Here is a 16,296-nt window from a genome sequence, read left to right as displayed (position 1 = left end):
TGTTCTTTATCTATAAATTGTATTTACCCAGCAAACAGGTTTGAGCCCAGTTACGTGATAATTACGTTAAATTTACGGCAAATTTCAACGAATACGTAACTCGGAGATTTATGACGGGAAAAAAACGTATTTCAGTGCCAAATCATTCACCAATATATTTTTGATTCCTTTATACATGTTTGACATTAGAATAATATAAAATCATAATGACGAATATTGTACATGTTTTTTATCATAGGTGTGAATGTCGGTTACATCGCAAAGGTACGTTTATTTCACGTAATAATCACGAAACAGAAATAACTTCCTTTGGTTAAATTTTGAGAAATATTTTTGAAAACAAAATTTTACAACGGTGTTGGTTAAATACGTATCGCTTGAATTTTACTCCCTGTATTTTATGGACGTCGAAAAATTAGATGTATTCCACGTAAAGTAATGTAAATAATACAATATTCAAACAAAAAGTTTATGATTTCGCTTTTAAAATCATTTAGCATAACTATTTCAATCCAACCTTGATTTGAAGCTATTTTTGCTATTTTTTTTTTCTTTAAAAATATCACAGCTAAAATGATGTCGAGTCTAATTTTCAAATCGCGCGCGGTGATGACGTACTACCAAGCCTTTCTCCTCCTTTAAATACTATCACGTGACCACGATACGTGATTAACATAGTTGGTTCGAAAACTAAATTAATCGATTTATCGAATAATAGATACGTTTCGATAGGATTATTTTTTTATATTATTCTGGTATTGAAATAGATTTTTAGTAAGACCAATTAGGTAATAGCAGAAGAAATTTAAAAACAAAAAGAAAATATGTAATACTAATTTAAAGTAAGTAGAATAGTTTAACTGTAATTTAAAAATAATCGATTTTTATAATCGATGAGCATAACCTCTAATTCTCTAATATCAGCTTCTCACATTTCTCCTCACAACAAAAAGTGAAAGTGAAACGTGAAGAGCTTTATTTCCCTCGTTTTATTTTAGGCGGGTTTATTTATAATAATGCCTTTCGTATTAACCATAGAAGAGTGTTATTAACGTTTACCTCACTGCTCGAGGGTTGAAGTGTCGTCAAAATAAAAAGTGACCTGTGTTGTGTTTTGTGTTGGCAAATTTTTTAATGCGTCTTTAGGTCGGTAGCATTTTTGGTTCATTATCTTGTATAATAATTATACAAGACAAATGTTTTAAAGTCTCTAAATTCTACTAAATAAATACATTGTTAATACTTTATAGGCTTGTTTTATTTATGTCATATGAGGATAATAATTACATGATTAGTAAGTTAATTAAGGTCGAATTATTTACGTGAACCGAAAGATATGTTGATCAACACGTATTTGCAACGTGAATTTCCCGAAACATTTTATTGGTATTTAAGGTGAATAACACGTCTATTGAAGACGAGTTATTCACGTAATTTAAAGACGTATTTTCAATGTGACATTCCAACCAAATTTTCACGTGAAATTCACGTAAGCAATTTACGTATATTGGTGACAAATGTACCAGAAATTCACGTAATTAACACGTCGGTCTGTTTGCTGGGTAGGTATTATATCTATTTGCTGGTCGCTCGCCGTTAAATAGCAGAGCTTCTTTGTTTACGCTCATTTTCAATGCCCATTCACCCTTGGCTTGAAAAAACTGAATCTGTTTTAAAACAATGAGTCTCAATTAAAATCTATTTTTCGACTTTGGTTTATTAGAGTTTATTAGATTTATTATTATTATCTATATGTGGGTGTTATACGCAGAACTTAATAGTTCCTAAGGTTGTATTATGCAATTTGCAATTTATTTAAATTTTGCAATATACAGGGTGTTTCATTAATAATTCAAAATAATTTAACTGTAGATTCCTGGGCTCAAAATATTAAGGTTTAACCCAAATTACCTAGTCCGAGCTAGAGCTCTTTGAAAAAGGCTTAGTTTTTTTAAATAATAACTAGTAGTTAATAGTAAATTAGTTTTTTTTAATACCTCCAGAACGCTTCTATTTAGAGAAATGAAAAGTGGTAATCCTATTTATCTTCCAGAGATAAATCGACTCCATAAATTGCAAATTTCTAGTACCGATCATAGGCGTCCGTTTTGGGTAGGTTAATGGTTATTTTATCACATAACTTTTTTATCTTTAGCTTTTAAGCCTTTTTAACACTGGATTATTAAATTGTGACGTATTCTAGTAATAAAAGGTACACTTGCTTTAAGTCGGTAGGATACACCGTTTTCTAGAACAATGTCGATTTGAAAATTTTGTGTTTTTTTAATTTGAGAAAAATTAAAAAAAAAACTATGAAAACAAAAAACGAAAACTGGTACGTTTATTTTATCAATTTCGAATTTCTAGCACCGGTCATATGCGGCCGTTTTGAGTAGGTCAGCGGTTATTTTATGGTGTCTTTAATTAAAAAAAGTATTAAAAATTACTCTTGGTTTCAGTCGGCAAAATACACGTTTTTTTTGAAAAATTTTTTTTCAAATTTTGTTTAAATTCAAAAAACGAAAAATTTTTAAATCGATTTTTCTAGAAAACGGTGTATTCTACTGACTTAGAGTACCTTTTAGTATCTAATAGAATACCACACAATTTAATAATCCAGTGTCAAAAATTCTTAAAAGTTAAAGACAAAAAAATTATGCGATAAAATAACCGTTGCGCTAGCCAAAGAGGACGCATCTCTTCCTTAGGAAGCATTTTCGGAGTAGGTGATTTGGGTTAAACCTTAATATTTTGAGCCCAGGAATCTACAGTTAAAATATTTCCAATTATTAATGAAACACCCTGTAATGTATTTCATTATCTTTTAATTTGTAATAATATTGAAGATTTATGTAGATAATTTCAGTAAACTGTGTTTGTTGTTTTTTTCCTACTCTTTGTACCTGCGCTTTTTATCCATAAAATTGTAAAATTTTCAGTGACAATAAAGTATATTTCTATTCTATTCTATTCGCGGTGTGCAAGTACTTGGAAGGGAAACGAGAAACGACCGTGCGCGAGTCGCGGAGAAATATTGCAACTATCTTAAATAATTCATATTGTCAATTGAAATTGTCAAATTGACGTATATTTCATACCTTCTGTCATTGAAGCAGAAAAAATATATATTGCTCCACAATATTGATATGATATGCAATTATTATATAAAGGTAAATTTAATTAATTGTATTTTGCTTGCAGTACTGCATTTTAATAACTAATTTTATTTACTACATACAATTGTTTACGTTTGCATAACATAACCTGCATCTTATTTTTTCTTCTTATTATTTTTTTGGACTATGGCCTTGACAATTATCCAGCAACCAGGACTAATATAATTGGCCAATATAATTAAAAGTGCGAATAAAAGTACAGAGCGTAGAAATAGAGGTCGCTTTGCCGAACTTGCACGGTCCCAATACAAGCGTTTTTGCTGCTCTTGTTGAACATTTTTTTTAGCACTATCCCATATCAGTCGTGGAAAAAAAGGGCCCCGCGACAAACTTTGATAGGGGGCCCCTGTGAGTCTAGCTACGCCACTGGATTTGGGCTGTAGTGCCATTGGATGGATGGTGTATAGTAGAATAGCCATTCTGTTATTTCAAAAATTGTTTACTGATTTCAATTCAACTAGTAAAATTTTTTTACCAAAAGTTTTTTTTTTACAAAACCCCGCGGCCTAGTGGTAAATCCGGCTAGGATGTTTAACCACTCAAGATACGAACATAATCTCTTCTGTTTTTTTCCGATTATACTGTTTCTTTCCTAATTTTAAATAAAGAAGTATGGACACATATTTTTCTAGTTTAGATAAAGATGTTGACAATCAAGTACAATGATACCTAATTTTAATACAAAATGGTATATGCTAGTATAAATATCATATACTCCAAATGATAATACAGGGTAAAATAGAAAGCAAACGCGGACCCGGAAGAAGAAGACACTCACGGCTTTGGTTTGGATTAACATCGATCGAGTTATTCAGAAACGCCGCAAACAAAACTAAAATTGCTATGATGATAGCCAACGTCCGCAATGGACAAGGCACGTGAAGAAGAAGAACAGTGATTAGAGATATAAATAAGAGGAACATGTGTGAGAAATAATAACAACCAGTTTTGAAAACAATAAAACAGCTGTTTACATAAATTATAATATAATATGAATATAAATATATAATTATAATATAAATACAGTTTATGTAAACAGCTAATATGGGCCATTCCACGAACATATGCCTGTCTTGGATTACTTCGACAACCAATATTTTACTGTGCAACATAAGAAGTACGAAAGTAAATGGCTCTAATAATTATTCCAATAAACAACAATGTAATTTGCAATTTACTTTCGTTCTTCTTATTTTGCACAGTAAAATATTCATTGTCGAAGTAATCCAAAACAGGCGTATGTTCGTGGAATAGGGTATACAATAAGTTTTTATTAATATTTGTTTTTTATTTATGTTTATATTATTTATTTATTGATCCACACAAAAAATAAAAATACCTACTGAATATAAAATGTAGATTATAAATGAACTATTGTAGATCTTTACTCATAGAAAATTTATGAGTTTTATTATTTTTCAAGTTATCTACCATAATTATTAAAAAACTCTCTTGCCTTTTCACTATATTTATGAAGATAAATTAAACTTGTCTCTGTATATCGTGGGCCTAATATGAAAAATGCACAAGTCCAAAATATTCAATAATAGACTTTTGATGGCATCTGTCACTGTTAGCATTATCCAAGAGCTATCTATGTACGGCTCTGTTTTCTGCTAATATATAGTCGGATTTCAATAGGATTGTCAGGGTATCGCTTAGAAATGATAGACCCTCGAGGGGTCTGAGATGAGAGACGGGTGTAGTTCAATGGTGGCGTGTATATTTTTAAAATAAGGGAAATAATAGGGAACTTGCACATAAAATATTTTTGCGTAAAATTGTTAATTTATGTTAAATATATTTTGTTAAAATGTTATGTAAAAATATTATATTCAAAATATTAAGTCTTAACAATTAATTGTGTAAGCCAGATGTACACATAATATTTTCATTCATTTATATTATTTTTTTTTGAGTTTAAGAAATATGTACATGTTTATTTTACAACTACTCAAATGCTAAATTATATTATATTTTAAATCCAAAACTTTCTTCCCCTATAATAATGAAATGTTACAAATATACTTCTGGTTCGTAATAATTTGTAATAAACAAAACCTATCATTTATAAATATCTTAAATTCATAACAAACAAGAAAGAAAATAACTTAAAAATATAAACGAAACTTTTAGTAATAAAAGTAAGAATATCTAATAACTATTGTATCGCCTCGCATTTCCCCAATAGAATATCTTCCACTGCTTTTTTAAAATTTTCCACAATTAAGACATCAAACTGTAGATGAATGACCAGATTAATCTTTTGAAAAACCCTCGTTAGTCATAATATGCGTTTTAAACTAAACACGACATAGCATTCAAATTGATCAATTTCCAAGGACACAAATATAATAGCTGGGAATTTCCAGTTAAATACGATTAAAATGAAAATAATAGAATTCCCGAAACAACCTTGTTTTTCCCTTTTGAACTTTTTAAGTAAATTTAATAAGAGAGTTTTAAGTAAATGTGAATGAATTTGTAAATAGGTAATAGTTTCAAAATAACTTTAGTCACTTTGTTATCGACTTCTAGCAGGTAAAATGTACATTATTTATTTTTTTTTTAAATAAAATCCATATTCAAACATAAATATCAACTGCTTTACAGAAAATAACAATAGCCATCAACCTAATGTAAACTGCAATTGTACGTAAAAAACAAACTTGCCATAATAATAATAATAAAGTTATTAGGTACATTCCTACTTAGAAAATTATAACCAGGTAGGACGAAGGATCTCACAGGTAGTCTCTGAATGTAGCAACAAAAAATCACTAGAACTGTACCTATTAGTTATTATTTTAAATAAATATTTTTATTCTGAATCACTTCCTATTGTTAATTCACTTTCACTACTGTCTTCTCCTGGAGTAATGATAATGGGCTCGATAAGAACATCAACACGCGTGTCTACGTCCCACATTTTATCTTCTTCTTTCTGTGTATGTGTAATGCATGACTGCCAGTTGGAAGCGGTTATATTTTGTATGGCTTGGTCTAATAATAATTTGACATCTTTTAATTTATAGGTTGTATTCTTTTGCGCTACCTCATTTTTTATTTTTGCCCATATCAGCTCGATGGGATTCAATTCACAATGATATGGTGGAGTTCTTAATACGGTGATGTCATGCTCACGTGCCATTTCGTCTACTGCAAATCTGATGTATGAACTCTTATGTTCCCGCACTATATCAAGTAATTGAACCTTTAACATGGATTCATCAAAATCTATATTTTTACTTCTTAGCCAATCTATTATATCTGCCTTTCGAGATGCAGAAGTCGGTATTTTTTCCACACGACGGCTGTGATAAGGTGCGTTGTCCATTACAATTACCGAACCAGGATCTACAAGAGTCAGTATAGACGAAAACCACTTTTCAAACACATCCGAATTCATATCCTCATGATAATCGCTCGTTTTGATTGAGGTAAACACATTTAAACCACCTTGTAAAAAACCTGAATCACTTCCAATGTGCGTTATAATGAGACGTCTTCCTTTGCCCGAAGGTGCTTTTAAGCCGGTTGAAAGTCCCTCAACGAAAGCCTGTCGCGCACTTTTAATATTCAAGTCTTGCCATACTTTCGATTTCGTATGACCCTCATTCAACCACGTTTCGTCCGTATAATAAATTTTTTTATTAAGTCGTCTAAAATCACGAATTTTTTGCAAATATTTTCTCCGCCATATCACTAATTCGTCTCTCTCGATCAACAAACTTTTCCGACTTCTCTTCACATACCGAAAGTCCATTTCATGTAATGTTCTTCGTAATACTCTCATGGATATTTTATTTAAAGTATCATCTGCGTCTGCATTAACTTCTCGTTGAATATCCTTTAAAGTGGGCAGTTCGTTCCTCAAATAAAATCCATGAACTTTTCTTCGGATTATACTTTTCGTACTATCGTCCAATACAATTTTTGCACGTCCTTTATTATGGATTGGTTTTTGGATAGGTTTGTTACCTTTAATTATTCGGAAAACCGTACGAGCCGATATTTTCGTTAAATCTCCACACAATGCCGCGACGTCCTCTTTAAGCATATCTTGATATCTTCTACGCAATCCCTCATAAACCGATTTTATCATTTGCTTTTCTCTCACAGATAACCACCTTTTTTTATTTTGTTTATTAACAGATGTACTGCACGTTGGTTTTGATGCCATGATGTTACCCGACGGTACGCTCATGAAATACTACCAGCCGAACCATCTACCTGATTTTAAGGGTTATTTGTGGGTGAGTTTTCACAATGTTGCCGTATTGCATTAGGAATATGTATTACTTTCGAAAAGAAATAACGGTGTCCGACTGTCTCTTTGTTGGCACTCAGGGTATACCTCAATGACACGGATAAGTTGCAAGCGGTACTAAATAATACATTTCGCAACAAGGCGAGTCTACCTTCTCTAGTTCGGACTTCCAACAGATGTAACCGGCAAAAATGATAATTGAGAAGTGGATTTGTGTGCTAATAAAGAAATAAATATATAGCCGCTTACCACCGAGTGTTAACGAACTACAAAATGGCTGCCCTGACAATCCTATTGAACTCAGGGTATAGTTTACTCGATTTTGCTAAAATTGTGAAAATGAAATCTGCACAAGTCCGCTCTTGTTAGTGGCCAAACCGTTCAAACGTATCGATGATTTTCTGTTGTGTATACAATAAAGTATTTTCATTGTAAACGGATAAGTACCTACAGGGTTTTCTTTTTTTTTATTGGCTTTAGGATTAGACCCTGCGGCCAGAAACAAAGTAAATAGTACATACATAAACATAATATATCTTATCTAAACTATCTAATTATTAATCTAATTTAAGGTTATCTAAGTCTGACCGACCTTTTTGTTAAGAATAGATATAATAAATATTTTATATTCAAAGTGAATTTTGCTAAATTAATCCTAATAAAAATTTTGGGATAAGGACAAGGGTCACACTTTTCTCATTCAAGGGTTTTTCTTTTTTCTTAATAATTATTGATTACCTATATACCCACCCCACACGCTAAGGCAGGCATGTAGGCAATCAAAAGTAAAGACATTTAAGGTTACAAGCCTAATCTAGTCATTCTATAACTTAATTTTACAGTTATATAGGAAAAACAAAATAAAATCAAAAATACGTTTATCACTCAGTGCCAAAAGATACATAACATTATAGGGACCGTAAACGTTTAAACTTCTTAAATTTTTCGTAAGAATGTCCGACTGGTGTGTGTACTTCTTACAATTAAAAAATATATGATCCAAGTCCGCCGTTTCATTGCAAATATCACAAAGATTATTATCAATTACTTTTATTTTGTATAAATATATTAATAATTAATAGTCCAGGAACCGAAGCTTTTCACCCCGCAATTTTTACAGAATGCTTGAAATTTGCTTGAAAATTTGAGGATAAGTAGTGGATGGTCCAATGATCAAAATCTATATGATGCCGAAAGGCGCTTTTATTATGGGGGTGGTTGCCATCCCATCTCGGGGCTGGAAATTTTTTATTATATTTTGACAGCAAAAATTGATAAAAACATTTATTCTAAGCAAAAAATGCTGTATATATTTTTTTGATAAAATTAATAGTTTTCGATTTATTCGCTATCGAAAGTGTTAGTTTTATATGGAAAAAATCAATGTTCTTCTGTAGTATACTCATTCACTATTCACTCAATTTTTGTCGTAGAAAAAAATTGTTCACGCCAAGTTCTTAAGAATTAAGTAACCTACACTTTCATATTTAAACAATTTTTCTTATCTTTGATGCTAATCTATCTATTCTGAAGAAAATTGCATTTTTTTACAAAGCTACAAAAATTCTTTATTCGCTTTTAACTTCAGTTTTTTTAAAAACTTATCATTTTAAGCCAGTCAAACTTCTAGAATCTATTAATAATGCATAAATCAAGAAGAATGAATAAGGCCAATGACTGAAAACACCGCTAACTTACATTATTATGCTTACAATTGGATTTCTCCTTTTTTTTTTTTCTCAAAAATATATATTGATTTTTTAACTGTAACTTTTTTATTTTGTATCTTAGAAAGTTTGGTATAAAAGAATTTTATAGGTTTTTATAAGATCTACAAGCCTATTAATATGAAATCTTATTAAAATCCTTAGTCACAAAAAGAGGTGACTTTGAAAGGGTTGGTAAAGGTGGTTTTTGCTTGCTATTACAAGTTTTAATTGTTAATAGCTCACTTAATTTTTGTCATAGAAAAAATTTTTTTATATCAAATTCTTGGAAATTAAATTAGCTACAATTTAATATTTAAACATTTTTTCACATCTTTGATGCTAATCTTTCTATTCGGAAGAAAAGGCCATTTTTTTCAAACTACAAAAATTCGTTAATCGCTGTTAACTTCATTTTTTTTTAAACGAATCATTCTATGTCGGTCAAACTTCTCGAACCTATTAATAATATATAAATAAAGAAGAACAAATAAGGTCAATGACTAATTTTAATTAGGGTGGTGATTACGGGGTTGCTTCCGACCACTTTTGCGCTGGAAAAAATAGGGATTGACATTCTTTTTATTATAAGTCACTTAATTCTTGAGCTAGAGACTTCTTTTTTATTTCTAGAGATAGATATTTTTAATTTCTTTAAATTTATTCCTAATTTTTGGTTTGAGATATTCTTTTATAACAAAATATATTTAAAATAAATAATATCACTTTTCCCACTCCTTCGTGTGTATGATTAACAATCTTTCTCCTTTATCAATCACTGGTTCGGTATGCAACTTCTTAAAATTTTCGATTAAATTATCAACTTCACTGTAATAAATCTTAAAGTCTACAGTCAGTTTAATGCACTTCCGCCTACAACTCTCTGTAACTTCTTTGTAGAATTCAGAAAAGTATTTCAAAATATTATCACAGCCTATAAGATTGATGTCTTCTAAAACCGGTAGTTCCAGAATCCGTTGCAAAGTTACTGCAGTCAGGTCAATGTTGTAAGAAGCGTCGATCTTGATGATCGACTTATCGGAACATCACCTAAAATGTTTAGTTCATAATATATCAATGCACTGTGCAATATTATTATTATTATTATTATAAAACAAATAAGAGCAGAGGAGTAAGCTCCTATTATGCCCAAAGACAAAGAAAAATTATCATTATACAACTAATACAAATTAAGAATAAAATTACAATTAACAAACATCAAACAGAATAGTTAAACGATAAATAATGCCCCCCTAAAACAATTCAGTCATTGCCTGGTCCCATTACGCATTGTCGAGGCTTAAAAAATTAAAAACTCATATTCAAATTAGTATTTTTGAGGTTGCCAGATACTTAAATGGATGAGAAAGGAGGAGGGTTGTGCGTTGGGCTAACAACCCAACCACGGAAAAATATTTTGTTATGGAATCATCAAGATGCCTCGGAACTGGACTGAATAAAATGATGACAACAAATACTATGGAAATGGATACTAGAAAGGTTATATACAGTAATGAGCGCGCTAATAACCGGCAAAATAGCTCAAAAGATGGAAAACATAATACATTGCAAAACAAAAAGAGATGAAACTAGTGGAGATGGAAATTATCGTTATAATCGTCTAAAATAACATAGTTTCCTACCATTAGACGTATCAGAGAAGTATGACAACTGTATCAATGGGTGTCATCGTATCTTACTATACGATTGGAAGGTAAAATCATTAAAACATAATCAATTTAATTTAGATTTCTGTAGCTTTCTATTGGTCAGAATCTCCTATGAATGAAATAATCGCGGTAATTTTCTACAGTAGAGTATTGCCAGTACAATAATAATCTGATTAGACATAATTAAACACGTGATCAAAACTCTTCCTATACGATTGGAAGTTAAAATAATTAAAAAATAATAATAAAAAAATATTGAAAATTAAACGATTTATGCGTTACCTATCTACTGGCACCGTGAAAGTAAAAACAGCTTCACTCCTGCAGTGATTAAATCGGCCTATTTTAACCTCAGGAACCTGAGGTTAAGATATGGCCCATTCTTTACCAAACACCCTGTATATGTCGCTAATAACCTTGGAGGTTAATGCGACTATTTTGTAAAATAAATAAAAAAAACATTAATTGTCATTAATGTCACTTAATGTATTTTTTCGTAGCAACGAAAGGCATCTGACATAATATACTTGACGACGGGATATTATCAAAAATTATCACTTTATTTTTTATTTCTGTAGCTTTCTATTGGTCAGAATCTCATATGAATGAAATAATCATGTGCATTTTTTTATATTCATTTCCTCTCTACTATATGTTAAGTAGGAGTACCTACTTTTCAGATGTGCATTTAATTAAAATAATTTTCGGATTTAATAAATTTGCAACAAACACCTTGCATTGAAACTAATGTAGAAAAGATAACATGTTAATTAGCATGTTGTACTATGATTATTTATTTTAAATTCCTGAGTTTCCTTTCTACAAAATTGAAGCTGTGTCACAACTTCATTAGCATTCAAAATATAAATTCCTAATTTTTAAAATATTCTCAGTAACAATTTACAATAGGTACTGCTGTTTTTAAAATATACTGATAATAACAACCAAACAATACACAATGGATTTATATTTTATTTATTGTATCAGGAAAAGTTACGTTAGGTTAGGTCAGATTATTAGTTTTCCTTTCGATATTAGTCCATGTGTGAGACCACTTTCGTATGAAAAATGTTTCTGACTCGATTTCTTTGCGGATTCCTGTTCAAAAATGTCTCCTTTAAACAAATCAGAAGGGTGCCAGGTGAAACAATTTTTTAAGCAAGTTCAAAATTACTTTTTTGCCTCGAAAAATGTATTTTTTATGTTTCTTGGGTAATTATAAACAATAGAAGTCTCTTGTCATATTTCTGAAAGGTTGATAGTTTTTGAGTTATAAGCGGTTTAAAATCTGAAAAATGCGAAAATATGCGATTTGCGATGCTTGAAAACTCGAAAACTGAAAGTTTTAATAAAATGACAGATCTTTTTTTATTTAAGATGACCCAAAAATGCTAAAAACATATTTTCGCGGGAAAAAAGGTTATGTTTTGAATTTGTTAAAAAAGATATTAACGACGTTCTACACCTTCGTTGCCGGGTATGCCTCTCAGAGGAAAGGGGGGAAACTTATATGCAAGCGAAAGTTGGTAACAATGCATTTATAGCAGAATACTCAAATCATATGTTTCAGTATTGAATACTTTATAAAAATAAATTACGGAAATTACGGAATTAATTATAATAAATAAATTAAAAATAAATGGTACGGTAAACAATCCTCATTTTTTAATATGTTATTCCTTACAAAAAAATCTTTAATTTAAGAACAAATAATTAAAAATCGTAAATTTGGGTCAAAAGTTATTAACTTTTTAAGAATTCCCATAAGAGTCCATGTTAAAACTTAACTTTGACCCTTAATAGTAATTAAACGGCACAGTAAAAAAATTTTTAAAAAATCAAGTCTTGGCTTTTTGAAGTAAACTGTAACATACTAAAATTTCATGCAAATCCTTAATTCTTTGCCGAAGGTGTAGAACGTCGTTAAACAATTTCTGTCCAAAAATTTCGCCCGGCACCCTTCTGATTTGTTTATAGGGGATATTTTTTTGACAAGAATCCACAAAGAAACCGAATCAGAACAGTCAGACACAGGCAGCATAAATCCGGACCCCAGAAGTGTCATAGGTTTTCGAAACGGACCCTCAGGAAAACTAATTGGTGACCCCTGTAATAGAGCATTTCAAAAAACTAGAAGAAAAATACTTACAGTTCCAAAACATTCTAAATAGGGTAGTTATAGATTTAAACGATAGCGATGATAGTGATACCGATTTAAATGTAGACAATACTGCCCTCCTAAGCCAAAATGACGTAACTCATTTTGCCATATTTGCGTAAAAGGTTTTAATAGGGTGTTTATACCAACACGCATCAAATTTACTAAGCGAAACAGACATATCTCGCGTTGTTGAAGCGGTTTCATTCGAGATACGTCTGTTTCGCTTACTAAATTTGATGCGTATTGGTATAAACCGTGACCAGACACCTCGTAACGCGACAGTTCGTAACCGGACAGTTGGTAACGGACAATTCGTAACAGCGACAGTTCGTAACGGCGACACTTGGTAACGGCGACAGTTCGTAACTACACAAATTCGTAACGTCCAAATTGAATTATTCTGTTTATTTTTGTTAACGTGGAAACTAACTGTTATTACAGTTATAATTGAAATTATGTTTATCAATTTAACTAATCAGTACGGGGATAAACATGTTTAACACATTTTATATTTTGTGTTTCAGTGTATATTAAAAGTCTTTAAACACAAACAAATATTTAAATACATACAAACTTTTAACAATATTCTTAAAAGTTTACTCCTCTTATTGTTCCTTAAAATATCACATATTTTTATTTTTTCGATATTTTGCTGAGCCCCCTCTAACTTTGATTACTGCTAGTACCGGTCTTGGTGTGTATATACCTGGGTAGGTGTGTAATTAAACAAGGAACACAGAAATGGGAATAGCAAAATGGAGTGGGAATAGAATTAGGTAATTTAAAGACACAAATAAATTTAAAATATGTTTCTAGATGTGATGTATGCCTACGAGACTGGGGCATTAAATAAGTAGGAAGAGGATACTTTGGAAAAATGGGAGAGGAAAATATTGAGATGCTTATTCAGAGAAAGGAAGACAGAAAAGGGGTAGGAGAGAAGAACCAACTAATGAATGGCTTTGTACAAAGATCCTACCATCAGCAGGCACATTAAATTGCAAAGGATCAGATGATTGGGGCATATAAACAGAATAGTAGCAAACAGAATGCCTAAACTAGTTATCACCAGAAAACTAATAAGTTCCAGACGAAGAGGAAGAGCCAGAACGAGGTGGATTACCACATTACATAAGTTACATTTACAAAATAGTTTCGAAACATCAGAAAAGTAAGTTTTAAAAAGTAAATAGCAAAATAACAGTGTAAATAATGGACACAAAAAGCGCAAAAGAGGGCAAATGGTTTTAAAATCAAAGTTCCTCTCTGTTTTTTAATGGCTTTGCTACGAGGCGATTTGCCAACACAATTTGTTGACAACTGTGATGTAATCTGGTTCTAAACCATATCAGGGCCGCTTACATTTGCAAATACATATAAAATTTTTTTCAAATAACCATTTAGCTAAAGCCGGGTCCGTACTATGTAACAAAACATGTTAAAAATAACAAATTTTCATTACTTGTTACAGAATTTTAAATAAAAATGTTTTAAAACACAGTGTTGTACACTGACCGGCAAAAAGAGCGGCCACCCCAAAAAATGGGTCATTTTTAATGTCTTGAATTTCCTAAACCTGTTGTTCGATTTAAGTGATTTTTTTAATATGTTATAGCCTTATTCTTTAACAAAATCGCTGTAATAATATTCTTACTGGACAGGTAAACTATCATTATGTACCGGGTGTACCAATCAAACTGTGTTTTATTCTCAAAGTTCACCACACCCTATGGAATATTCCAGCATTTATAAAATACTGAAATTAAAACTCAACTATAGCCTCAGATTTTCTTAACATTCTGTTTTTTGATTCATTCGCTTATGTTGGATAATAAAAAAGTTAGGTATTTTAACAACTAGCCATGTTCTTCACCAATACAGGGTGTTTCTAAATAAGTGCGACAAACTTTAAGGGGTAAATCTGCATGAAAAAATAATGGCTGTTTGGTTTATAAACACATATCAAATGCTTCGTTTCCGAGATACTGGATGTTGAATTTTTTTCTTACAAACTGACGATTTATTTATTTCTCTAAAACCGATTGAGATATGAAAATGAAATTTAATATGTTTTAAGAGGTAGTTATTACGCATTTTTTGACATGCAATCAAGAATTTTATATTCTCCATTGGCGTGATAATATGACGGGTAATATTACCCGCATGCACGCCAATGGAGGATATAAAATTCTTAATTGCATATCAAAAATGGGCAATAACTGTCTCTTAAAACCTACCAAATTTCATTTTCATATCTCAACCGGTTTTAGAGAAATAAATAAATCGTCAGTTTGTAAGAAAAAAATTCAACATCCAGTATCTCGGAAACGAAGCATTTGCGGACAAGTGTTTATAAAGCAAACAGCCATTATTTTTTCATGCAGATTTACCCCTTAATTTTTGTCGCACTTATTTAGAAACACCCTGTATTAATGAAGAGCATGGCTAGTTGTTAAAGTACCTAACATTTTTATTATCCAACATATGCGAATGAATCAAAAAACAGAATGTCTGAGGCTATAGTTGAGTTTTAATTTCAGTATTTTGATTGATACCAATATTGATTGGTACACCCGGTATATAATGATAGTTTACCTGTCCAGCAAGAATATTATTACAGCGATTTTGTTAAAGAATAAGGCAATGTATTAAAAAATCACTTAAATCGGACCACAGGTTTAGGAAATTCCAAGACATCAAAAAAGACCCATTTTGTGGGGTGGCCGTTTTTTGTGCCATCATTATTGAAACATTTCTCTCTTCTCTGGCTGGCATAGTTCATGAGCAGCAACCATTGGGGTCATATTGCCTTGTTCATACTTGAGTGATTTTTGTAATTTTTCATTGCTGTATTCACGTGGAGTTCTTTACGCAATGGAATGATCAAGAGAACTGACTACTCATTTAATTGAGCCATTTCATGAGCAACGAGTATTATGGGGCCCTACATTTATGGACTTTAAAAACCGAAATAAAAAACACGACGCATGGACTGAAATAGCCGCAGAAATGAAAACAGGTAAAACTTAAGTTGAAAAAAATGCATATTATGCTGATTGGGCAATTTCAGCGAGAATTAGAATTGAAGAAAGGGAAAAGTGGCGATGAAGCCGGTGCTCATTATAAAACAAAGTGGCTTTTGTTTAATATGTTTTTATTTTTAAAAGATAAAAATAAGGCACACTATTCTACCGAAAGAGGTCTCTCTCCCAAGCAAGATGCTGAGCCACAGGACTCATTACTAACCAAATTTACATTTTGTAAATATTGAACAACTCAGATAGCAGTTTCACCAATTTTTATTTTTTTATAC

At 31.1% G+C, this 16,296-nt stretch overlaps 1 protein-coding gene across 17 annotated transcripts in view; it reads right to left on the bottom strand.

Annotated features, from left to right (window-relative positions):
- Positions 1-16,296, bottom strand: part of LOC126889719 (uncharacterized) — a 632,478-nt gene that overhangs the window by 10,732 nt on the left and 605,450 nt on the right. For 15 of the 17 annotated variants that reach the window (XM_050658266.1, XM_050658260.1, XM_050658257.1 and 12 more), the window contains one exon: positions 4,458-10,202. The exons of the other annotated variants lie outside the window; for them this stretch is intronic. In XM_050658266.1, coding sequence (XP_050514223.1) covers positions 5,998-7,383 — 1,386 coding nt within the window. In that variant the 5' untranslated portion in view covers positions 7,384-10,202 and the 3' untranslated portion in view covers positions 4,458-5,997. Of the gene's footprint in view, positions 1-4,457; positions 10,203-16,296 lie in introns of those variants that run through there. 17 annotated transcript variants of the gene reach the window in all.

The sequence above is a fragment of the Diabrotica virgifera genome, chromosome 8, assembly GCF_917563875.1.
Source record: "Diabrotica virgifera virgifera chromosome 8, PGI_DIABVI_V3a".
NCBI lineage: Eukaryota > Metazoa > Arthropoda > Insecta > Coleoptera > Chrysomelidae > Diabrotica > Diabrotica virgifera.
The sequence above is the reverse complement of the archived record's forward strand: the minus strand, read 5'-3'. Positions and strand labels throughout refer to the sequence as shown.